Source organism: Mugil cephalus, chromosome 1 (assembly GCF_022458985.1).
Source record: "Mugil cephalus isolate CIBA_MC_2020 chromosome 1, CIBA_Mcephalus_1.1, whole genome shotgun sequence".
In the NCBI taxonomy this organism is placed as follows: Eukaryota; Metazoa; Chordata; class Actinopteri; order Mugiliformes; family Mugilidae; genus Mugil; species Mugil cephalus.
In genome coordinates this window covers 40,522,926-40,548,113 of record NC_061770.1, presented here as the reverse complement: position 1 = coordinate 40,548,113, position 25,188 = coordinate 40,522,926, and the positions used below count along the sequence as shown (strand labels likewise).

Here is a 25,188-nt window from a genome sequence, read left to right as displayed (position 1 = left end):
TGGAGATAACCTTTGTTGTCGGCATTGGCTGTGTCTTTGCTGCTCATTGACTTGTTCCTGGGACAAAATGAACTCCTCTGCTCACTTCTCTCATTCATTTTGCAACCCCCCTCTTCTTCTCTTCAGCTACTATTGAAGCTATTGAGGCTGACGAAGGTAAATGGGTCTAGCCGCCCTCTTCTGTTGCTTTTCACGGCAATAGACAGGGGGCTCCGCTGGGTTTTCATCCATCTCGCTGGTGCTTGAGTAGAGTGTGTTGGGTGTTTGGGCTAACGAAATGTGGCATAGTATTAACGGAGGGAAAAAAAAAAAAAAAAAGAAAAGTAAGTAAGATAGGAAATCCTGTGGTCACACGTTTTAAAGGGGAATGTGTTTCATAGCACAGATTTCATGATCGCAGAAACCACGCTGTGATTTTGAGTGGGTGCAAAGTAAAAATCTACAGGTGATATTAGTTTGTGTTCGGTTTCACTTTCTTTACACTTAAAAAGTTAAAATAATACAAATAAAGGCGTCTTTTATGTAAAATAGAGAAGTGAGAGTGCTGAGGAAGGGCTCGCACTCGAGAAAATATACATTTGCGCTCGCATGATGTGGGAGGTTTTAATATTCTGGTTTCATCGGGTCATCTGGCAGCGGTCCCAAAGCGTCGCCAGAAACCGGAGACCAGCGCACTTAAAGCCCCCGGTGATAATACAGTATGTGACAAGACGCCTTCTTCAGGCTCACAACAATAACAGGTGTCAACAGAGGCCCTGTTCAGACCTGGTATCAACATGCATCCAGATGATCTGATTCTAACACATGTGAACGCACCTAAGATGCATCGAGGATCCATTTGAGACTCAGATAGACCACAGTGTGAACACACAATCCATCCAGGCCACGTTAAAGACCACCTGCTCAGCTGACGTCCTCTTTCATAAGCAGAATTGATTTAGTCATTCATTCATAATAGGGGAAAAAAACAACCACTAGAAAAGCATCTTTTAGCTGTTAACAAATGAAATGATAAATCAGTCCAGAACCCTAACAAGTTAAATCATTCAACATGAATAGACTATGAGTGATTCCGTCATAAAAACATATCGGCATGTGGTGTGGATAAACAACCACTCTGTGTATGGACGCTACCGTAGTTTGAGTTGTAAACTGAGCTTTATTTAGTTTGAAGAATAACTGACGTCACACTGCAAAAAAAGTTATTTCAAGAAAAATCCCCGTATCAAAGAAATACATCTTATGTTTTCTTCAGAGACAAGAACTTTGTGCTTATTTTAAGAAAGAAAGAAAAAAAAACGCAAGTTTTTTTCTTAATACAAGACGATTTGATTGAACATAAAAATATTTTGCTTCTTTCTAACGATGCTGTTGTTGTTGCGCAGGGTGGAGATAAATCAGATAAATGCTAATCTAAACGATAGCATCAGTTGGAGATTTCCTTCAGCCAAGTACATCCCTCAATTTGTATCATATCCTCATGTCGGGACCACCGAGTAGTGATCTGAAACGATGTCGGTGTTAGTTTGTAGTTCTTGAGACGCATTTTAATGCAAAGTGAGGACATGCAGACGCTGAAAGCTGTGTATTTGTGTCCCAATCATTCAGGACACTCGTTAATATCAGGTCTGAACAGGAGCCTTTCAGTCGACGTAAGAAGCTCATTGAGAAAATAATCTTTCAGGGCCCACAACACTTGTGTTTCCCTGGAACTCCCCCTTTATATCCCAACACAGATTATTTAACTGTGTGGTGTGTTTGAGGCTTTATGACTGTCCTAAATAAACAATCCCTTCAATTAAGTCGTCATTTTAGCCATGGATAGTGTCTCTTATAGTAGATGTAACGTACCTCCTGCTGTGCCCTCACACAATACAATGAACTCTTGCTATGAAAGCGTCTCATGGTTTTTCCCCTTTGAAACAACCGAAGCAGTTGTGCATTGTTGTTGCAGTTGTATTTTTTCTTCAGCGTTGAATCAGAGCATTTGAAATCCCAATTGGATTCTCCTTAAAAAGAAAAAACATAATAATAAATTAAATGTCTTACTTGTATTGCCTTTGGCGCAAGAACAACCTCAACTGCGAGCTAAATAGTAGTTTGCCAGCTGCTATTTACGTTAAAATTGTGCAGTACTTCCTCTTTAGCCCCACAGAGGACAGTCCATTGTAGTGTCGAGACACTTCTCTGCTTCTCTCTCCATGTGGATCCTCTGTGGCCCTGCTGTGTCGTGTTCTTTCCTGTGAGCTGCTAATAACCTGTGTCTGACCTGTGCTATGCAGCAACACTACCACCCACCACGCCCCCTCTCTCCGCACTCCCCCAATTCGCAAAAATACTAACGCCCCCCATTCTCATCCCGGTAAAGGGCCCCATCTTCTCTGCAATCACAGTTACCATCAGGAACTTCAGTTTTTATGAAAGGTGGAAGAAGCGCGCGTTGAACTCGACCGCGCTTGATACGAGAATGAGTCTGAGCTTAAAGTATCACTTTGAATGAAACGGTCTAGTTTGAATCTCATTCTTTTGTTCACTTCAATGGTACGTTAACACGTCAGTCCCTGATTCTTTCATTCAGCTTAACTGAATTTGAATTAATTGAAGCCAAAGCTGCATGGTGACTTCCACCCCTCATAACTCCCAGTGAACACCTTAATTGCTGCATGCTCCAAGCAGACTTAACAAGTCGTTAGCACCCCAAGTACCTTTGTAGTGTCTTTGTACGTGAGCTCAGTCTCAACGTGGTTTCGATTTTGTGGAAGTGAATGTCTCAGTGGGCTCCACTCTAGTGTTTTTTTTTTTTTCCTACCCTCCCTTCGTTCTGTTTTGTCTCTTCAATCATTCTCCCTTTACCCCCCACCCCCTTTTTGTCGTTTTAAGCCGTGATGTGCTGGGCTGATCTGGATGTTTGGGGTCTTCAGGTCTTCTGGGATGTGCCCGAGTCAAGATAATATGAAAAGACAGCATTAGATGGTGGCCATTGGTCGGCCTCTTACTGTACAAGTCTTTTTCACGGACAGTGATCAAAGCTTGGATTGATGGTGCAGTGAAAACCTGTTGACCCTGATGCCGCCAGTGCCCTTTATAGATTTAGAAGGATAATTCAATCCTTTCGTCTGTGCAGCTACATTATTTTAAGAAATGGGTTGCCCTTTTAAAAAACGAATTATAGACTTTAATAGCAATTATCGATATGTTAGTAAAGCATGGGACATTGAGAATGATCCTTGCTGTACAATATATGCTGTTGTCTTTTAAAGCCACACTGAAGAGTTAGTCTGGCCTTATGAATTCTACAGATACTTGTCACATCATACCGGTGGAATTAATAGTTCAGCGTATTGGGTAATGTACTTCACTTTCCTGAGTATTGATACATAAGATGATCAGTGCCACTCTTATAAACTGTATGTCAGGGTTAATGTCAGGCTACAGTCAGCAGTTAGTTAGCTAGTTAACATCCAGCAACGTGTTAAAGGTCCTGTAGGTAGGATTTAGTGCCATCTAGAGGTGAGGTTGAAGATTACAGTTGGTAGGTTATTTATCCGAGGGTTATCTGCATATGAATCATTGACTCTATATAAAGATGGACAAACCCTCCATGACGTATCCATAAGTTTCCTAAAATAAAATATTTTGAAGCTCAGTGTGGTGACCGCAGCTACCGCCATTTTGACATTGCCGGACTCAACATAATTTCCTTGCTAATTCAAAAATGGTCAAAGAGGTGGGGTTGGGATGGCTATAAAATTTAAAACAGCCCACCCACCATGTCACGAATGGGTAAATTAGTCAGTCGGACCAAAACTGTTCGGGTACCTGACTGTAAACATGCCGATTTCTGCTGTAAACTAGGGCATTTTAACCAGGAGCTCTATGGGGATTGGCTTGTCTCAAGTGGCCATTTGAGGAACTGCAGTTTTTCTTAATGCCATTAGGTCATTGTAAGGGATGAGGAGCTATTAGGAAATGCAGTCAATAGAATACACACAAGACTACTAATAGCACAATTATGTCGCTCATTGGTGTAGCTCCTACAATGGCTACCACTTAGCAAAATTCAAAAGGTCGTCTTTGCAACTAGTGTCTAATTTGTCTCTTTGCAGAGTCCATGAAAAAAAGACCTTTAAGAAATGTTACAGAACTGTCAGGCTACAGCCAGAAGCTAGTTAGCTAGCTAACATCCAGCAACGTGTTAACAGCTAATGTAGATATTAGTGCCATCTAGAGGTGAGGTTGGAAAGTACATGTGTTTTCCATCACTGACAACAGGTCCTTTAAAATAACTGCTTTTATTGCGCCTTGTCAAAGAATATCCCCACATTTATTTCTCAGGCTAACCGTTTGCTCCTGCTTCTAACATACTCAGCTAATCTTATCAGAATTTACCAGACTTGCTGTGTAAGAGTGGTATCGATCTTCTGGCCTGATTCTACCCAAGAAAGTGAATACATGTATCGTCCCAAACACAGAGTAGGTCATTTAATGCGAGACTCTTAGAGGTCAGCGTCAGTGTGGACAGTGCCTTCAGATATCCAGTTTGGATGAGGATGAGCTGAATTAGCCGACAGCTCCTCAGATGCAGTCTCTGTCGTCATCTTCCTCTCACAATTCTAACATCAAACCAAAGATGAGCCAAATCCGGTGATGTGCGGGTGAATGTGAGCAAGCGTGGCCCCATTCTTTAAATGGTTTAAGCTCTCTTTCCCCCCGCCCCGTAAATGCCGCTCCTAATTTCCCTCCCGTTTTCTCCCCCCCCCCGCGCCTATTTTCTTTTGCGTCCCAACAGCCATCAAAGGCTTCTCGCCCCAGCACAAGATCACTAGCTTCGAGGAGGCGAAGGGCCTGGACCGCATCAACGAGAGGATGCCGCCGCGGCGGGACGCCCTGCCGTCCGACGCCAGCCTCAACTCCCTCAACAAGGCCCTGTCCTCGGAGACCAACGGCACGGACGCCAAGGGGAGCACCAGCAGCGGCAGCAACATCCAGTGAAGGCCGGCAGCGAGCGCCCACCTCGGCCGACGGGGCTGACTCGGCCCCCAGCCTCACCACGGCCCGCCACCGCAGGAAAAAGGGAGAGGTGGAAAGGGGAGGGGGGAGTGTTTGAGTGTGCAGTGGGGAGGCATGTATGGCTCACACTGGGGGGACATCTCACTTGCTAGTCTTTGGATATGCCTTCTAAATATTAGTTCATAGTCTCATCTGCTAAGTTATTGCCAGGTCACATTTCTGAACGGTCAGGCCTTTCGACGCGCTTGGCTCGGCTCCACACCACAGTATGTCAGAGACAAAGAGAGGGGACAGCGATCTTAAAGGTGATTGGTTGATTTTCTCTTTTTTTTTTTTTTTCTTTTTCGTTTGTTTGTTTGTTTCTCTGAAGACCCTTTGCTCATTTACACCGAAACGAAAAAGAAAGTCGCGTAACTTCTTACTAACTATTGTACGTTTACAAAAATACAGCACTAAAAAGGACAGAACATGAGATCATGTTTTTAACATATAAGGGTGTACAAACTAAATAAGGACTATTTATTGATAACTTTTTCTTTTTTTTTTCTTTTTTTTTTTGCTACTCTTATAAAATAGCTCTGAATTTAATTAGGCAGTCTTAAAAAGAATGTTGCAATGTTGTCGAAATGCCAAATAATGGAACGTTATATGGTTTTGTACATATTATGCTTACCTCAGGTTCTTTTGGTGTGTGCTTTGACCTGATTTTTCTGTATAATGGCTAAATAACTCGGTGATGAATACCTATTTTCTTGAGTTTCATAACTGGAATTTACACTTAACCTATCTATCATTTGCAAATATGTTTATTTTTTGTCTCTTTTGGAAGGGGCGGGCGGGGAGGGAGGGGGTGGGGTGGGAGGGGTGGGGTAGATTTATTGTGGCTTGCTGGAACTGAGTGTTAATTTTCCTCTTTTTAAGTATTGCGAACAAAGTTAAAAAAATAAAAAATAACTAAATAAAAAATAGAGAACCTATATTGTGTAAAAAAAAAAAATAGGAAAAAAAAGAAGAATACAATAAAGTGTCTGCCTATGCATGTTTTATAAAAATCAAACAAAAGGAAAACAGTTAAATCTGAATACCTTGGCTGTGGAGGCCTGTTTTGAAATATATTGCGCTTTAGTGAACATATACTGGAAACGTATACCTGCATACTTTCAATTAACACCATGATGCTCTATGCCTTCTTTTGTAATTGAAGCATTTCATTATCTAAGACGGATGAGGAATCATATTTTTAACCTGCGCTTGTAAGTGCACACAGTCCAATTAAGCATGTTTGACAATTCTTGTGAGGTGTGTGGTTACATGTGGAACTCCAAAAATGCATGATTAGCTGTTTGTGTCATATACCAGGTGAATCGGTTTTGTTTTGTAAATGTGCCACAGAAAGTGTAATTTGATTATGATTATTATTATTTGGAACTCTGCTTTGTATATCAGTTACAGGTTTGATACTGCTCAATACTTTAAGATGAAACGGAGAAAAAAAAAAAATAAATAACTTAGATCTTTTTTAAGAACTGCTTAAGTGCCCAAGTAATTCACTACACGACATGAAGCCTTGCTTTTGTAATTTAACTTCGAAACTGTTGGCAGATGAGGCATGCACTTGCAACTATGAAAAGTATTTTATATAACTGTTCAATAAAAATGTGCATGAATTTCAACTTGAAATGAACCCCCGCGTCTCCCGTGTTTGTGTGCGCCGCTCCGGCAAATTGATTATTGTTTTCCACTGAGATTACAGGAAACGCGCTCGGCGGCGTAATTCACCGCTGCGAGGAAATCCAAGGTGTCGACAGTCGAGGCAACATGTTTTCCACCCGAGGGTTCGAGGGGACAAAAAAAAGGTCTAAGCGGGAATATGCATCATTTGATAGTGTCATCCATATGACTTCAAATGCATCCTGGAGTTTAGTTTCCAGACGGTGTTTTTGCTCCGCAGCGTTACTGTCTGTAGAAGAATCTGGTGTTGACTTCCCAGTGTGAGGATGGGAAATAGTTCCTTGGCAACTCCTCAACAAAGGTGTTTCCTCTTAATCAGCCTGGGTGACTTCTTTGAAAGAACTCAGGAGGCAAAGCCAAGATTGCACAAACATAAACAGCTTTCTTAACCATGAAGGAATATATATAGGAATCTATGTACTGTGTATATATGTGGATTAAAATGCGTTTATTATTTAAAGAGAAGAAGAAGAAAACAAGTCACATGACCACGATAAATAACCTGTTATTAGATCTTACTCAATTATATTTAAAGATCTTATATTTACTATCCAAAAAAAGAAAAAATAAATTTCTGAGTAGTTAGAAATAAACAAAATTTTTATTTTTTAAATTTAAATAAAAATCCAGCATTGTCTTATTTCGTGCCGTTCTTTCTTGTCTTTTTTTGTTTGGGTCTTGTTTGCCTGAAATCAAACACAATGCTGGAATGAAAGGAAGTAAACTCCGACATCCTGTTTTTTTTGGGGAGGGCCAAAAAAAACAGCAGCTATGGTTTATAGCTTCAGGGACATAACGTGAGGAGCAGCGAGTTTGTTGTCAGACTGACACTAAATGGTGAAAATGAAGACGCGCAATGCAAATTCTTGCAGCCCTTAGTTGAGAAGTAAGAAAATGTGTTTTTGGTCCAAAAATAACATCCTAGTCAGCTGTGTTTATTCTGTAGTAGAAATGAGACTGAGCCTCAGTACTTTCTGAAGGCATTGTTACATAAACAGTGAAGAATAGTGAGACGTCACGCCTGGTATTTGAGCGGCTCCCTTGGGCTGATAAGTCTTTGTCATCTGTTCCAGTCAGTATTTAGCAAAACAAGCTGCTACTGGATGATTGTATCTTTCTTAGTTTCCATGAAAGGGATGTAGTCTGTGAAGTGCCGCAGCTTTTCTTAAATATTTACCCCACACTTCATCACTCAATCAGGCTCAGCAAGTCTCCTACTAACAGGGTTAGTGTTAGGGTTAGTACTGACAAGTAGTGGCAGCATTGTCAGGAAAACAAAAATAAGCGGAGGGAGTTGCCTTTGCTTTTAAAAAGACATCATTTAGAACCGAGATTATTGTCCCATCCACCAACTGGCTGCCTTGTCTCTGCGTCCACCCACTTTAAAAGGGAAGCCAGTGCACTTCCTCCCCTTCTTTATCTAAAGGAAGCGGCGACATAAGCATCAGCAGCGGAGTCCTCAGGCTCGGACACCTTTTCCTCTGGACACTCAGTTCGTCTCGCCTGTGGGAGAAGTCAGAGGGGTCCACGGCCGCCGGATCACCATGAAGTCCGTCAGGGTTCTCGTCCTCGTCCTCGTCCTCCAGCTTGCGTCTGTCCACGTCCTCCAAGCAGGTAGGGTGGGATGCTTCCAGCTGCAACTTTGCCCTGTTGGTGAAAATTTCTTCACTTTAAACCAAAACAAAATCAATTCAAGCTCAATTAGTTGATTTTGCCAGATTTTCTATTCATTTGATTGCTTCCCCTGATGTGAGAAATGACATCCATCTCTTTCCACGTGTGCAGCTGATGATCTTGCATCTTTTCCCAAGTGTTTTTTCCCCATGTAATTTAGTTTAGTTTTGGTATGTGCAATGATAAAGATCACAGAATTGTTTCCAGATATACTCACACTTTGAACCTCAGAGGCATCAACTCACAGCGTATTTCCGTTCTTCCAGATAAGCTATGGGGATTGCATTTCTTGTGTGGTTGTTTTTTTATTTAAGTACAATTTTAATTTCAAGAGGAAATCAAAGATTCTGGATGAGCGTCTCCTGGTTGAAGGAATGGGAAAAAGAAGTGGTTTGTTTTTCCTTGAGCCGAACCAGAAGGACTTTTAAGTGTTGTGCGCTGGGCAGATAGGTGATCAGGCAGCAGATAGCCTGTGGGAAACGAGCTGCCCCCTCTCTCACAGAGACAACAGATTATTGTCTTGAGACCAAAACGTTCCGGCTGGCAACAAAGCTGAGGTAAACATCTGGAGGAAACGCCCTCGCCCAGGCCTCCTTCTTTTTGAGGCGAACAAAGTCGTGCAGACACTGACAAATCAAATCAAATCAAATCAAAACAAAACATTTTCTTGATTCATTGCATTCATTTCCTCAAATTTAAGCACAAGTTTAAATGAATTAAAAGATTGATTATGTAAGGTGACTCGAACTCGTATACAAACAACAGAAGAACAAGGTTGACATTTGCATTAGTCACTTGCGGCCTAAGAATGGACTAGTTGATTTTCACTAGATTTGACTGAAATCTTAAATTTGTCTTAGAGGACCACATGCTCCAAACAGTAAACAACTAAAAGGGCTTTAGATGGGACAAAGTCTTCTGACAACCCTGCGTATGGTGACCCCTGAAACCTGCAGATCGGCCCTGTGGCAACCGATCAACAATGAAATATGTTTAATGAAATGTCAGGAAGACTGCCGCAGGTCAAGGGATCAACAATTGTGTGTCCGGGGCAGGATGCAGCTTCACACGGCTGCGGTACTTCGAGCAGAGGATATCCACCTCGACGTGTTTCAACCTCCACCTCTGTCTTGACTATTTGTCTGACACTTGGAGTGAGGTCTTTGTCTCAGACGCTACTTTTTTAAAGCAAAGCCAAACAGGAATTATGCAAATACACAGCTTAAAATAGACCAGCTATCAGAGGAAATGTTTCACATAGACAAACTGATTGTGATGTATGTGTCATTAGTTCTAAATATTTCGTTGTGACCTCAGACGGTGAGGATGTGGAGCCAGGACACAGCCAGGACACAGTTGTGCTGAAGGAAATCTTGATAAAAAAACGAGATGTCAGACGTAACAAAGAAATGTTAGCATCAGAACAATAAAACTGTTGAAGTACATTTCAGAACTATAGGCCTGTTTTCTACATTTTCCTCCGACATATTGTAAAACCACGCAATTAAGTTACAATATACTGACTTACCGCCTATTTTTTTTTCCAACCAAAAACAGCACAGCTCATTAACGAGGACCTCCCCGAACATTCCCAAGAAGGGTGGCTACCAGCCGGTAGCTGGTTAGCATAGCACAAAAACTGAACAGCACAAAACATCAAATTTTGCTCTTTTTACACTTTGTACTTGCTAGCATCAGGTTTTGTTAGCTTCAGACAGAGCTACATGTTTTTCTCTGTCTGTGCTAAGCTAACCAAACCAGCTAACTCTATGCTTCTTCTTTAGAAAAGTTCCTATGAACAGTGCCCTCATTACTTTGGTAATTTTCCTTGTAATTTTGTAATATGTTTGATTAAAATGTTGATGTTATCAAAAGACTCTTTTATTACACATTTGCTTCTACGTTACGTTAGTCAGCTGTTTGCTTGCTAAATTGTTAACCTTGTGGCTTCTAGCCTCAGCTAGGCAACTGTTGCCTTGGAGAAACCATCAAAGTTACCAGATTAGCTAATGACCAGAGAACTTAAAGGGGAAATGAAGCGTTCTGCCTCTACAATAGATGACACGATTGACAAATGTTAGCATATAAGGCAAAAATACAGCGTACTGTGGCCTGTGACGTTAAGGGGTTGGTTGTTCTGATAGTGACAGTGAAGGAGAATGTTATGGAAGTAGAAAAGTAGCTCAAACTAGCAGAGTTACTTTAAAATGGTGACTCCCTAGCAGGCATATTAGGTGGAAATGACAGATTAGATTAGATTAGATTAGATTAGATTAGATTAGATTAGATTAGATACTTTATTTATCCTGAGGAATGAAATAAAATAAATTAACTTATCTCCACTTTTTCTGAACAATTCAAACATATAACAAAAAGTGACTCAACAATTTGAAGGAAACTTTGTCATTGTTGTGACAAAGAGCTCACAAGTGTTGCGAATTGAATGCCAGAAAGCAAAGTGTCCATTTTGATACTGCAGAAACATGAGCCAAGTTCAGTTCTGATTCTGCATGTCTGATTAACTGTATTTCTGTATATCACAAACAGAAACACCAACAACAGCAGCAACAACAGCAGCAACAACAGCAGCAACAACAACAGCGGCGCTGTCACCAAAAGCGGGGCAAACGCCAACGCCACCGGCACCGCCAACGCCAAATACAGCACCAGCGACAAACAGAAGTCCTGCCGGTGAGTGTGCTCACAAATTAGCTTTCAGTTGTGTTGCATGCAGTTTTCTGGCTCTAATGTGTAAAGTTTTGTAGTTTCTGTAAACACATCTGCGATTCCAAACACAAGTCCGAGCAGTACTTCGAAGGCATTGGGACATACGGATGCCGTGAATCAGTCAACCCCAACTAACAAACCTGGTAAGGAAAGTTACATTTCGTACAAATTTATTGTTTATTAATTTACAGAATTGGTTTGTTGAAGCGTCATGGCTGGACGTCAAGATTTAAGGTGTATTTAGTATGCAAGCTGTGGTAAAAAGATCATGTTAATGAGCGTTTCAATGAGCGCCAACATTACTTGTGTCTGAAGTCACTCACAGAGTTATTTACTGAAATAACCAAACAGCAACATGGTTGTGTTTGACATTAGTTGTATGTCGTCCTAGACACAACCACTCCCTCTCAAGGAAACCAAACTGGTGTGAACAAGACAATAGGTGAAACTCAAGGTAAGACGGCACGCCATCCATAGCGAGCATTGCATGATTTGATTCAGTTTACTGGTGAATTTTAGTTCAAGAGCAACACGTGACCAGGCTGTATGTAATCTTTTTGAAATGGCAGCTACATTAACAACCCTGTTTGAACTGTTAGGACACAACAACACCGAAAGCCCCGGAAAGACAAGTATGTATAAAAATCCACGCCTGCTTTAGTTATATTCTCAAAATTATGTCACATGGTCAAAATAAAATCTTATTAAGTCACATTAATCTCTGTTCTCCACAGATATGACTACTTCTCCAGCTGGTACAATTCTTTTGTATTTACACATGGTTTATGTCCTATGTTAATGTTTATACTTGTGCATTAATGTGAACCAACTTCACACATCCACATCAAACCTCGATATATTTTGAAGTGCAACATAATCTATTTATCTATTTGAAACTTTTTGTGGAATTAACTGACTAATATGTTTCCACATGATATTATCAGGTGATATCGCTCGTCTTCCGGGGAATACTCATCCTGACAAAGGACAGGCTGAAGATGCTGGTAAGTTACAGCATATAGTACTATTGTACTTTATATAATCATCCTGCATGAGAAGCATGACTCGATTTTGACTTTACTGTTCACAAGAGGGTGGAAGCTAATCAAAACGCATTGTGTTGAAAGGTTCTCAGAAGGGCAGTGATCAGGAAACTTCCCCTCTCAAATCAGGTAATTTACACTCAACTGTACTCTGTAGATAATACTCCTGTGCTGATGCTTCTTAGCATAGTTTAAAGCTGCATGGTAGAATATTTATCTCCCCCTTCTGGTGGTGATAGAAATTACATAAACAATGCTGTCGTGGGCGCACTCACTCCGGAAAGAAAAGAAACGTCGTTTTAACCGGGGTTTTGTTTCTTGTCCACTTTTGTCCTGTGGTCACCTGAAAAACGAATCCGATGAAATGCCTGCCATCATGTTTTTAGTGTCCTCCAACAACGACAACGAGTTTAAATGAAGCAGAATATTTTTTTGCAATAAAACCTGAAACCTAATGTCTCCATTTGAGGACACAGGGTCTCGGGAGTTTTAAGGCTTGAATGGGGCTGAAATTCATTCATATCGCTAGCATCATTTTCAACAATAATAAGAAAAAGGTATATTTGAAGTTATATTTGAACTTTTTCAGAAAACAAGAAAAAAACAACACAATTTTTAGGGAGCACATTGAAATTTTAATTGATATGGTAACAGTTATTCAAAAAATGACCTAGGTAATTATGCTATTAGGCTAATGATGTGCAAGAGTTCCGCTCTCCAGATTTACGATGCTAATTTGTGAGTTAGCATTAAATATAAAGTGAAGTCTTCTGGGAATATACACCAGATTAAAAGCTTTATCACCTAGGTGTAAACAGAAACCTTAGATGGCAATCCTTCCACTTTCTTAGATACATAGGTTTGGACCCGGGTTGTCAAATGATCACCTTACGGTCATGTAGCTACAGTTACTGTCGCATCTTCCACAATGCAACTACAAAACCTTTAATCCTTCCAGTTTTCATCCTGATCTGACCATTGACATCAGTCAATGAAGTAATCAGTACAATAACCAGACTGGTGCTGCAACTGCTACATTAGTGGTCTGCCATTCAGTTACACATTAATATGCCACAGAAAACAAGGTCAAACTATATGGACACTGATGACCCTGTCTTTCTGTTATTTTTTACCCTTAGACAAGCCACTGTGGTGGCTTGTGGTGCCTGTCCTCGTAGTCGGAGCCGTTATCGCCACTGTCTGTCACTTCAGATGCAAGAAAATCCACGATCACACAGGTATACGCATGTGTATCATACACTTGAACTCTGGCATAATTATCATCACGGATAATTTGATAATATACAAATTTCATCTCTTTGTCTCATCTTCAACAGAAACCATTGACACTGGAACTGAGAAGTAAGTTTTGATGGATGGCTCGTGCTTGAAAAGGCGTGTGATGAAGCAAATCACTCATCCCTTCGTCTCTTTAACCCTCCGCAGCGCATCTTTCCAGAACAGACCCGAAAGCACCAAGGATGGCGTCATGCTCCTCGGGGTGAAGTCCTCAGGCGGAGAAGAAAATGGTGAGCAGCCTCTCCTCTATTTCCTGCGACACTTCCTTCCAAGTTCCTTCTGTTTGTGCATTCCTCCATCACTTGCTGAGGCCGTTTCTCCAGACTCAAATCTGCAATTATTCCAGGGAAGTCACAGGCTTTTAATATCTCATTGTGCCATATGGGCTTTTGGGGCTTCGCTCGGCAACAGAAGGTGTTTCCTGTGATTTCGCACCCCCGCCCTCAAACAAGCAGCAGGGCTTGAAAGATAGGGACTTCCTGACATAAACACAGATTATTTTGGACAGGGGCTATTGTGCAGCCAGTAAATGTCAGCGCGGCCCAGACGCTGGAGGCGTGTGTGAAGCTGGTTGTGTTCATGCGGCTGCGCATGTGTCGAACATCGTTTTCACACACACATTAAGAGCCGTTTAACTCCGTCTATGCAAAAAAATAAGTAAATAAAAAATAAAAAAACAGCCTTCCTTCCATCACACAATCAGGCCTGGAGGCCTTAGCTTTGGGCTACGTAGGGAAGTTGAATCAGGCCTTAGGAATTTTGCTATGGCAGAAAGTGTTTACAGACTGTTGGATTTCTTTGGATTGCGACAGTAAAATATCTCACATGCCCCCGCACCATGAAGATAAAACCTTAAAAATGAATGCTCCCAAGGCTCAATGGATCTTTTTAACCTCCTGAGACCCGAGCTTTGGTTTGTATACATTTTTAATTTTTCCATGGCATTTGGGATCAGTAAAAACTAAGCATCATCTTTCAACAGGAAGTAGTAGTTTTTGTAAAAAAAACAAACAAACAAAAAAAAAAAACAATGTCCACATATGTGGACTCTGGGATTATTTCACTACTTATATCATAATATAGTCACCACATGTGTGACAAGATGTTAAACAAAATATAAAACAGTTTGTTTTAATACCTGAACATGGCTGAGAAAAAACAGAATTGCATGAATGAAGTCCCATTGTCCTCAAACGAGGACGAGGACTCATGTCTTGGGTTTGTGTCATTTCCCTAACTCCACCTGTTGTTATGTTATGTTTCAGCTGCTGAGAGATAAAGGACAAAGAAGGGCAGCAACATCACGATCAGCGAGTGGATAGTCTCCCACGCACTGATGGTCTGAAGGAACCGTTTAAGGGGTCCATGCAGCGAAGCTACAGAAACCCTTTTGTTCTCAGTGTACTTATTCCCATTTTCCCCCTTATCAAAAAAAAAAAAAAAAAAAAAAAATCCTAACATGTAGAAACAGTTTAACCTTTCAAATCGCTGTTGATTGTTTTGTTTTCCGCTTTTTCTTGAAGATTTTAGGACATCTTCCTGTTTTGGTCAGCTCACTAGAAACTGGTGGGTGGTTGGGCGAGTCCTCTCCAAACTCACTTGGATAATAAACTAAGAATTAAATCATTTCCCTCCGCTTGGACCCCGGTCGTTTCTGCACGCAGCTCGATTGTCATCAGCAGTTTTTTAATTTAGTAAAACATTTTGTGAAAGTAGTTTTATTAAGTAGGGTGTAGGGTTTTTTTTTACCGTGGAGAACTCAAAGCTCTCTAGAATTAACGCTTGCTCCCCGTGGAATATGATGATAATGACGGTTTATTAGCTGTGTAACCTTCATTTGACGTAGAGCCCGAGTGACACTGCGCCATTAACTTCCGCCCACATGTTGGGATGCGAACATGTGTTCTCTGCAATGCACTGACCTCAGTTCAATCACACATTTGTAGATGTAATAAATCGCTGTTCATTTCTTTGCTGTGTAATCATGGTTTGTCGTTGTGTTGTTACCAGTCATTTATTTACCTGTGATTTTTTTGTGTGTGTTTTTTTTTTTTTTTAGTTATATTTTAAATTCTTTACAATCTCACCTTTGCCAGACAGTACTTTCACCAGGAAGATACTGTCAGTGTTGTGCAAAAAAACGAAGAAGGTTTTAAGATTTTCATTTTTCTGTAACCATAACATTCAGCACGAGTAAGCCGGTTGGATGCGGAGGACTGTATTTAAGCTCACTGGGACTGCTTCATGCCTCATGGCTGGAATTCATATTGTCAACCTCTGTTTGGCCAATAAATCACTTGAAAACGGATTTGTTGTGTGAATGAAGTTTTCATTTTGAAAAGCATGCGACAAGTGCAAAATAATCTAATACCACAGTGTTTTATTATTTACAGCAAACATCTATGTGACAAATGACTCGCTACAGGGAAGAGCAATATTCACAGTTGCATAATATATATTATTAGTAGGTATTCTTACATTGCAGCTTCAGCGGTTCACCCAGCTTACATGATGAAATATCTGCCACGTTTGTCATCTTTGACGCCCGAGTTGTGAGTCAGTTGAGCGATTTGCCACTAGAGGGAGCAGACAGTCAACTCAAGACTGACACGTCCAGCTCCACCTCACAGGCCGGTGTTTATTACAGAGAGGTTTCATGAGGTTGTTGACAACCCAGTGAGATATTAGCGGCCTGAGTAAAATTCTCACTTAGTGTCCCTGTGGGCACTCATAACATAACGTTCCTGCAGTTCAGAACAAATAAGTCGACGTCAGCGTCACCTGGAGGGTTTTTGCGATGGAACAAATCATGTTTCGTAACAGTCATCCGAGATCAGAACCTCCATTTTGAGTTGATCGGTGTTACGAGGCTCTGCCTCTATCTGGGCCTTTGCAAGCTGAGACCGGCTAACGGCTTCGGCGTTGGGCGCCTTTCCATCAAAGCCGCAGCGAGCAGGCTGGCAGAAGGCCCACCTCGCGCAACTGTAATGCCTCACCAGCTGTGGTCTGGCCTGGATTTCATGGCAGGCCTTCTTCTTCTCCGGCCGAGTCGCGGCGTTTAGTCTCTCCTTCTTCATTTTCCCTTCTCATTTCTGAGTGTATGTGACGATGACTGACAGAAAAACCAAGAAACATAAATGCCGTCCTTAGATTTCAGTCCATTCGAGCCTTGATTGATAAGTATGGAGATCTCTGAGCTGGAGGCACATATCATAAGGGAGGTCAAGAAATGAGTGAATTGAAAATTGAATTGAAACATTAATAGGCGTAGCTATTGTAAATTCTCTGCATTTATAGAGTCTTCTCAGCCCTTAACTAGGTACAATTTCAGTTTGTCTGTCACCGGAGCTCTCATGTTGGTCAAATACAGTCACAGTCCATTGGTCTTAAGTGGCCTTTGGTCCGTTTTATTTCCAGGTTCTGCTCGTGTGTGCCAAAAAGCTACAGGAGCTCATACTTACTCCAACTATAAAACATCATTACATCCAAGGTGCATGAAAACCAACTGCTGATGCAAATTCAATCCGATTAAAATCCTGAAAAAATATACTTTGGGTTTTGTGATTTGTGCAATCTTTTTTGGATACATGCCTCTGTTAATAGAAGAGGAAAACGTGAAGATGTGCTTTTTGCGTCTCAAAAAGAGCAGCCACATTAACAAAAGAAAGATTTATTTGAATATGCTAAAACTGGGAACCATTTTTTTTTCACTTTCCTGCTTTTTCTTTTTTCTTTTTTCCCCTCTCATGATGGACAAGCCAGCTGTGTGCAAGGCCAGCACGACTCAGATGTAAACCGCGCCCACTCCAGCATGCGGCTAGCACCTTCCTGGTCGGTGGCATGCAGCTCCAAGCCAGGAGCCTCTTGGGGGTCTTGGAGGCTGCGACGAGGAACACGTTTCAGAGGAAGAGGAGCGGTGCCAACCCGGCATACTGGCCGTCTCTACGGCAGATAACAGAAGGATCATCTGAGCTGTGGTGGATTAGTGACCTGAAACACTACCTGTCATGTCTTTTTGCTTCATTCAGTGAAACGGGAGTTGGAGCAAATTATAAAGCAGCAGGAGCGAAGGTCGAAGGCCGAGGCTTCGCGCTCCTTATGTGGTGTTTGCCGCGGCAGATGTTTGATGCACGTAGCAAAATAATGTGACAACCGCACAAAAAGGGGGCAGCTATGTGCAGGAGCGGACGTTTCATCGTGTTGTAATGGTTTGATAGCGTGGACACGTCTCCTGATCTTTATGAGTTCAGAGATAGTAAATGATCTGTGTCTGAACCCTGATTAACTTTCCCATTCTGCACACTGAAAACCTTTATTATTACCGGAATGACATCACACCAGTGAAACACCGCACATAAAATGAATACAACTTGTTGCATTATCCCTAAGGTTAACATCCATCTTGCACAGTTTTATTGCCTCGGTTGTGCAGCTTATGTGCGATTTTTATGCAGTCGTGGCTATTTTTTTTCACCCGGCCTGCTCAGTTAACCCACATTGTTGCGAAGCATAATGGCACCATCTACAGATCTGAACTGAACACTACTTTGCAGCTTTCAGACACAGCGTCTGCAACAACAGCTTTTTAAAATTCCTTCACAGCAGCTCATTTCAGTGCAACTCCAGATTAGCACTTTATAGGGTGTAAACGCATCTGATCTGATGTTATTTTCAGCTTCACTGGATGGCCTCGGAAATGTCTTTATTGGGCAGTTAAAAGGGTCGACTTCTGGGTCAAAATGGCAATTCTCTGTGAAACCAGGAGGCTTAAGCAAAGAGGTCAAAACCTAACTCAAACCAAATTGGATTCCATGCACGTATCTTTCTTTGAAATGTTCAGATTAGTGTGTTTGAATTTGCACATTTGGGAAAAAAAAAAAAACTTGCATATTCAGTACTTTCCACAGTATAAAGTACAAAGAATGTGACTTTTTTCTTCTGAGGGATATCTAGTTCTCCACTCGTGACTCTCTCTTCTTTCTCTGTCTCTCTTTTCGCCCACTGGATTCCATTACCCTTTAACCAGCAGAGCTGCTGGGGGCAAGAGGGACAGATCTGGTTACTGGGAGAAAATGTCTGTTAAGACAGAGCGATGAGAGATAACCCCCCCGATGAGCTGAACAACTGCGCTCAGTGTTTTTACCTGCCAAATGCACGAATTCAAATACAGCGAGATTAGACATTACGGCTGTCGTCAAAGCGCTTCCTCCTTCCCCGCATGCCACAGACGCATGGTTTACGCATTCTTCTGGAAAGGTTGTGCTTATTTTGCACAGAATCGCATGCCTGTGGGAAGCAAACGTCACTCAGAATAGAATCCGTCCGCCATCTATTCCATTTTAGAGCATTAATCCTTCACTTTGTTTTGCTTGGCGCGCGAGTTTGCCCCAAAAATAAAGCTGTTTGGGTCAAAATAAGTGACTTATTTTTTTTTATGTCTTTCCCTCATATTTCCATGCCAACACTGCTGTGAGTGTTGCCGGCGGCTCCGGTTCAAAATTTAACCTCTTAGTTTCAACTAATCTCGGTTGAAATTGGAATAAACAAAAACTTTTATGATTTTAATCAAAGATAATGGAAATATGAAATCTCACTCGGCTTATAAAACATGCAAATATTTATGAGTAAATCAGTAAAGCTGATACACATCATTTCTCCTAGCTGTGTTTACAATAAAACATCAGAAAACGGCTTAAAATACATCGTAAAATGCATTAAACGACCCAAAGTTAGCCTAACTTGACCCTCTTCCCTCTACAGTCAGCATTTTCCCTCGTCCACGTAGCAACACGCGCGTCCTGCCCGACGATTGGCCGGTTATTTCCTTCAACCCCGCAGTTTCTCAGCCAATCAGAGGCGAGCCGGGGGGCCGCGTGGAGGGGCGTGCTCTGATTGGTCAAGCCCTCGGGTCAGCTGAGTGGAAGAAGGTATAAATATTGCTCAGAAGTTGTCGCCTGCTGCACAGTCAGCCTATGTGTTTGTGTTGTTTAAATGTGTGTGTGTGAGGGTGAAAGAGGCGCGTTATTTATGAGAAACTGTATATAAACTAAATTATTTTGCACTAAGTTATATATTTAAGGTGAGTGGTTTAACATTTCTAATGTTTGCTAGCTTAGGTGTGAGCAGTTAAAGTAGTTGAGGTGGAGGGGGCGGCGTGAAGTAACGTTTTTTTTTATTATTATTGTTATTTAATTTTGTTTCTGAACTACTTACTTGCTGTTTTCTTCGACTGGTTAATTAACGCTGCTTCGTTTTTTTTTTAATATTTATTTTTCATTGTTTTTAAAGGCAGCTTTTCCAAAGCCTCAGGAAAGCGGCCCACTCCAAAGGGGGAACCTGAAGACGGTCACCATGGTTGCCACAAGCACATTGAAGAAGACCAAAAGCAGCGAGTGTATTTCGGAGCTGGTCGAGAGAAGATGCGACCGTGTCTGCATTGAAAAAGGTAAAGGTGCCTGTTTTCTCCTGCACTTTTTTCTTTTCTTGTTTCTTTTTTCTGTTTTTGCTGGAGACTTGGAAGTGTGGTGTGCTTGTTTATCCCTGCCTGGTGCATGGCTGCAGCAGCGGAGGGAGGGGTGGAGGGAGAAGTCAGTGGAGGATGAAGTCATCCCATCAGCCTGCCTGCACAACAACAGCCTGCGACTAATGGCAAATCTAACCTTTTTCTGCACACAGCTGAGCGATTGTTGCACAGAGCTACACAGGAGGCGTCAATCACTCCTGCGTTTTTTAAGCCGAGTTGTCGTTGGCTTCATGCATACAGCTGACGTTTAGTCCCAAATATGAAATCTGGTGTGTAAAATGTTCCACTCTCATTGTTTTTCCCAGAGTTGGATTTCTGGGATCACTGCTTGGCCGAGCCCCAGAGGAACGCGGACGCCTCCGAGGACAGGACCTGTCAGCAGCTGGCCAAGATGTTCGAGAACTGCCTCTCGAGGGCCAAGAAGACGACGCTGCACTGCTCCTCCGTGCTGGTGCCGGAGAAGCTGACGCGGAGGATAGCCCGCGAGGTCCTGCGGCTGTCGTCGTGCGAGCCCTGCGGCCTGCGCGGCTGCGTCCTCTACGTCCACCTGGAGCTGGAGAAGGGCTGCAGGCAGCTGGAGCGCATCGTCTACGACGCCAGCGTGGTGCCCACGTTCGAGCTGACTCTTGTGTTCAAGCAGGACGGCACCGCCTGGCCCAGCCTGAGGGACTTCCTGTTCATGGGCACCTGCTTCGCCCCGGCTTTCAGGCACGTGCTCAAACTGAGCCCGGGTTTCCGGCTCGTCAAAAAGAAACTGTACTCCTCCTCGGCTGGTACCGTGGTAGAGGAGTGCTGAACTCTGGTGGGGGATATCGGGTTTCCCGTAGGTGAAGGCACATCTGCCCAAATTGAAATGACCCTCGAGTGGTGTCAGATTTTCTACAGTGTTTTTTGTACAATACAGTTCGTCTGTTCGACTATTAGCTTGTCAGCGTAGGATGTGAGGTTAAAAGCTTATGCACACGCAAACCTGGTAGTTCTAGGTTTGAGCTCATTGTTTCTTAAATTTTTTTTTATTAAAAAAAAAAAAAAAATTGGCAAAATTCGATTTTTCCAGATTTTTGTCTGACGAGAGCGTTTACGGCTCGCGTCGTTTTAAATTGTACGTTTTTTTTGCAGAAGAATGTAAAACGATGTTCACGTCAACGTGTTTGAGAGGGACATACTGTGGGTACACTTTTGTTGAAGACACTAGCCACTTTGTTGATGCGTCTGCCTGTTTCCAGATACACTGAATGTCCAGCAACAGTAAACACACCGCGGCTTGAATAGGAGACTAAAACGTAGTCTTTTGGGGGCCATATGGAGCTAGTTGTGTGTTGCTGTATTAAGGGCTGCGGATGTTTTTGTTTTGTTTTTTTCGTCTTTTTAAGACTGCGTGTCTTGTGAAGATGCTGCTGTCGCGGTGTGGGCTCGTCACACTTAGGAGACTGTGGATGCCTTAAATGTCGTAAAAATGTACTTTCTTTTTTTTTTTTTTTTTCCACTCGGATCACAGTGATGATGTTCAGAGCAGAGGTTTTATTGTGTTTTCATTTTTATATCTCCACCCCCTGAGACGCACCTTTTCGACGCCTTTCTAAAATACTAAAAGGTCGGATCGCCGGATTGAAGACGCCTTTATTCGTTTTTACTTGGACTCTCAAAGAAATTACTCAAGGTTTTTTTTGTTTAATTCCCTACTGTTTTTTGCACTTATTAATGTTGAAGACAACTAGGACTTGTCTATTGGACAATAAAAGATTTAAACATTCTTCCATCTTGTGAACTCTGTTCCATGTGTGTTGCTCTTTTGTTGAGACTGAATAATTTTTATTTCTTCATTATTCTTCAGAACATGTATAATTTGCTGCAGCCAACCCTGCTGAAGGGGGACAATGTGGGCTTTTAACACCGAACAACAGTCGCTACAAGACCTTGACAAGAATGTGATGTGTTTCTATGAGCTTGGCACTCATTACTATGACAGGAATTTAGTTTACTGCTTGCTCCGGACTGCCTGAGGTCATTAAAAACTACAAAAAAAAAGAGTATGTATTCTATTTCCATTACTTCTCACTCTTCTCACTCTTGCACTTTCAAGAACTGTCACTGGGCAGGTCAACGGTGCACATACAGTGAGCCAGGACTTGTTTCTATAGGCTCATCAGCTGCTTGTTGTGTGAACCTGCTCAGTTTGTGTGACATTTCTCTCGCTGTATATAATGGAGGTTCCTCCTTGGTGCTTGTGAGGGACTCGATGAATCAACAGCAAAACACACAAGTGGGAAATTTGTGCCATTAACGTTGACTTTCCCCCCTCGGTTCAGCTTTTGTTAACGCACTCGCTCTCAAGAAAGCGAGGCTACAGGCGTAACGGTGTTGCTGCTCTGTGTCGACAGAGCAAAACGTTCCACCTTATGATTTAGTCACGTTGTTGGCGCACAAACAGCTGAGCAGGCTGACACGGTTACAGCGAGTCCATGTCAGAATCTCATAACGTTGTGCAAGATGCGTTTACTGTCGGTGTGCGGGACAAAGCTGAACGTCTCGTCCGGGTCACGTGCGGCAACCTCTGGACCCTCTGCTTTGTCGCGCGAATGTGGGTCAGTAGCGCAGATCTGGGTTGCAGTGTGAACTCGTGGAAATCTGTTTCATATAGAAAAACTGCAACAGTCATCACGGAACAACCGTGTTCAGCATTGCTGGTAAAACTGAAGTGAAGGTCCGTAAGGACAGTTTTAGCGTACCGTATGTGAGTACGGCAGATAGAAACCATGCTAAATTCATGCTAAATAAATTAGCCTACATTCGCTAGCAATCTGACTGACAATACCCATTTCTGTAATTTACCAGGCTCTGGTAACCAGCTGAAAGTTTGTTATCATTGTGAAGCTGGTATAGATCCTGTCACTTGTGTGCGCCTACTGTAACTTTAAGGTGAATTAGCTTAGCTTACCTTTACCTTTTTATTCTACATAGGAGGATTCACATTAATCACCTCTAACTTGTGAAATTGTATCCCTCCTACTACCCACCTTATGAATATCTATAATAAATGTGTCAGTAGACGTGTCATTTATGCTCGATCCGTGGCCTTCATCCAAGCCGAGGTGGCAAATGCTAATTAACGTAGCCTCTGGGCACATGGAAAAGTACCGAAGGAGCCGCTGTGACCTGAAGGGTCTGGGCTGCACTGTACTATCCTGGCAGCCCGTTCGCCGAAGCTCGTGAATCTGTTGGTGATACTTGAGATGCTCAAGTGTCAACGTGATTCATCTCCCACCCACAGTGTGGGTTACAGTAGCCGCGGTCCTTCGCCGCCGCAGCTGCAGAGTCAATCAGACCGATCGCTCACGCCCAGCTCGCTCGCGCAGCACATGCTAGCATCGACGGCCTACACATGTTTACAGGGTTCGCCTCCGCATCCACGCCGCGCGCGGGGGGGGGGGTCCTACTCAAGGGATGGGCCTGTTTGTTTGTGATTGCTGGGTTTGATTCCACTTCTATCTGAGTAGATGGAAATCTGATGAACTTGGCTAAAGGGCGCATGCATTTCACGCTCGCACGGCGGTGGTTGCTTAATGGCCTAGATGTGTTTGTGTCTCCCGAGCGCGATTATGCGTTCGAAATTCCTGGTTTGCGTTTGAGTGATCGCCGCGCCAGCCGCGAGCTCCTCTGTGTTTCACACCAGGAAACGAAATAAAAGCAAGATCAGACCGCGGGCGTCGTTTTCGACCAGATTCGTCAGATGTGATCGTATTCCATAAAAACAGCCTGAGTGTGAGATCTGCCTCCGGAGAGAGTTGGGCTCGTTAAACGGTTGCGGCTGGTAAACAGGAGCTCGCTGTTTGCTCTTTACTGACGTTATATCACATGGTTTCTGGGTATTGAAATTCAAATCTTTAAAACCATCGCCTCCGGCTGCCAGTGGAGCTGACAGCATGCAATGTTGGCGAGGGTGACCTGACCTAATACCCAGCTGCCTTATTTTACAGCTAAATTTCCTTAATAGCTGTAGAATCGAGCAAAAGCAACTTAGAAAAAAGCTAATTTCAACATGTGCAGTAACTTAGATGAGCTTTTTACAGAAATGAAGTTGAAAAGCATAAATGCAGATTGTTATAATATAGTACGGGTCACTGTGATACAGTCTGATCTATTACGTTCAATTATACATTTTATTTCGGTATTATTTCTTGACCTAAATCACTCACGATTACATAATTTCCCTGTTTCCGTCCCCGCTCAGCCACCTCAACATTTAAATGGGGCTTTATGAGCTGATGAGCAGCCGACATTTGTTATTTAACCCTCTCCACTAACCTCCTGGACTCCTACCCATGATCACAGGCCGCAGATACACAGATCAAGGATAACATTATGGCCAGCTTTCTAAGGTTGTGTAAGGTCTCCCTTGTGCCTATAAAACGCTTGTGACTCCTCGGAGAGTGGACATGGGTCTTCCGAGGGTGTCCTGCGGTGTCCGGTGACAGGATGTAGCTAGTGGGTTGAGGGGAGGGGCCTCTGTGGCTTGTTCCACTGCATCCTTGATCACTTAGAGATCCGGTGAATTCGGGGGCCGGTTTTAATGTTGTGGCTGATCAAGGTGTACCTTGAGGCACTAAGTGTAACAGAATGTGAAGAACGGGCAGTTCCTTCCTAACAGCACAGTTTATTACCCAAGTGGCCCGTTTTGATTTACAGCTTTAGTCGCGCGCATGATGTCGGGCACCTCTCGGTCTGATGGGATCATATTATCTTGTATAAGATGCATTATTTTAAGTAGCAATTGCAGATTTGAAATAAACCATCGCGTCTGCTGTTGAACGAAATGAAATAGCCCCCAGGGGCACATGATGTTTAGCGGTGGCGTAATCCTAAAAAAAAAAAAAAGGAAAAGAAAAAGGATATTTTGAGATGTTGCTACGCTACTTGCAGCAGCGGGTTACGGGGTCTTATTTAAGAGTCACTACAGTGTTTGTAAGGCTGGTGTGTGTGACCTTTGTAGGACGCTGCCTCTGACAGCTCCTCCATAACGAATCGACTGCTGGCTTCGGCCGTGGATTTCTCTGGCATCTGACAGGTGGGCGTTGTCTCACTGTTGACCTTTTATGGGGAGCTGTGGAAAGTAGGTCATTGCCTGAGTGAAATCACCTTCATGACAAAGGCCCACTGCGTTAATACATGGAAGGGAGCGAT

The 25,188-nt window shown here is 42.6% G+C and overlaps 3 protein-coding genes across 11 annotated transcripts in view; all 3 read left to right on the top strand.

The window, feature by feature from the left end:
• LOC125020646 (serine/threonine-protein phosphatase 2B catalytic subunit alpha isoform) overlaps positions 1 to 6,694 on the top strand; it is a 68,862-nt gene extending 62,168 nt beyond the window's left edge. For 4 of the 6 annotated variants that reach the window (XM_047606085.1, XM_047606084.1, XM_047606094.1 and 1 more), the window contains 2 exons: positions 127 to 156; positions 4,790 to 6,694. In XM_047606085.1, the coding sequence (XP_047462041.1) occupies positions 127 to 156; positions 4,790 to 4,992 (233 nt within the window). In that variant the 3' untranslated portion in view covers positions 4,993 to 6,694. The remainder of the gene's footprint in view (positions 1 to 126; positions 157 to 4,789) is intronic. The other 2 variants (XM_047606103.1, XM_047606112.1) reach the window with 1 other exon arrangement.
• An 876-nt stretch (positions 6,695 to 7,570) lies between these two features.
• Positions 7,571 to 15,792, top strand: LOC125020691 (mucin-1-like). Of its 4 annotated transcripts, none has more exons than XM_047606124.1 (12): positions 7,571 to 8,355; positions 10,963 to 11,106; positions 11,181 to 11,285; positions 11,534 to 11,596; positions 11,712 to 11,774; positions 11,877 to 11,897; positions 12,081 to 12,146; positions 12,270 to 12,314; positions 13,325 to 13,423; positions 13,523 to 13,547; positions 13,632 to 13,714; positions 14,750 to 15,792. In XM_047606124.1, exons 1-12 carry the CDS (start codon positions 8,286 to 8,288, stop codon positions 14,761 to 14,763), a joined length of 798 nt encoding a protein of 265 aa, XP_047462080.1. In that variant the 5' UTR covers positions 7,571 to 8,285; the 3' UTR covers positions 14,764 to 15,792. The 4 variants fall into 4 exon arrangements, with proteins under 4 accessions (XP_047462080.1, XP_047462098.1, XP_047462088.1 ...); XM_047606142.1 differs by having other exon boundaries at positions 7,575 to 8,355; positions 11,742 to 11,774; XM_047606132.1 differs by having other exon boundaries at positions 7,586 to 8,355; positions 12,087 to 12,146.
• Positions 15,793 to 19,423: 3,631 nt separating this feature from the next.
• LOC125014509 (DNA damage-inducible transcript 4-like protein) lies at positions 19,424 to 21,761 on the top strand. Its single transcript, XM_047595629.1, has 3 exons — positions 19,424 to 19,563; positions 19,773 to 19,929; positions 20,313 to 21,761. The coding sequence occupies exons 2-3, from the start codon at positions 19,836 to 19,838 to the stop codon at positions 20,801 to 20,803; spliced, it is 585 nt and encodes a 194-aa protein (XP_047451585.1). The 5' UTR covers positions 19,424 to 19,563; positions 19,773 to 19,835; the 3' UTR covers positions 20,804 to 21,761.
• The last annotated feature ends 3,427 nt before the right edge of the window (positions 21,762 to 25,188 follow it).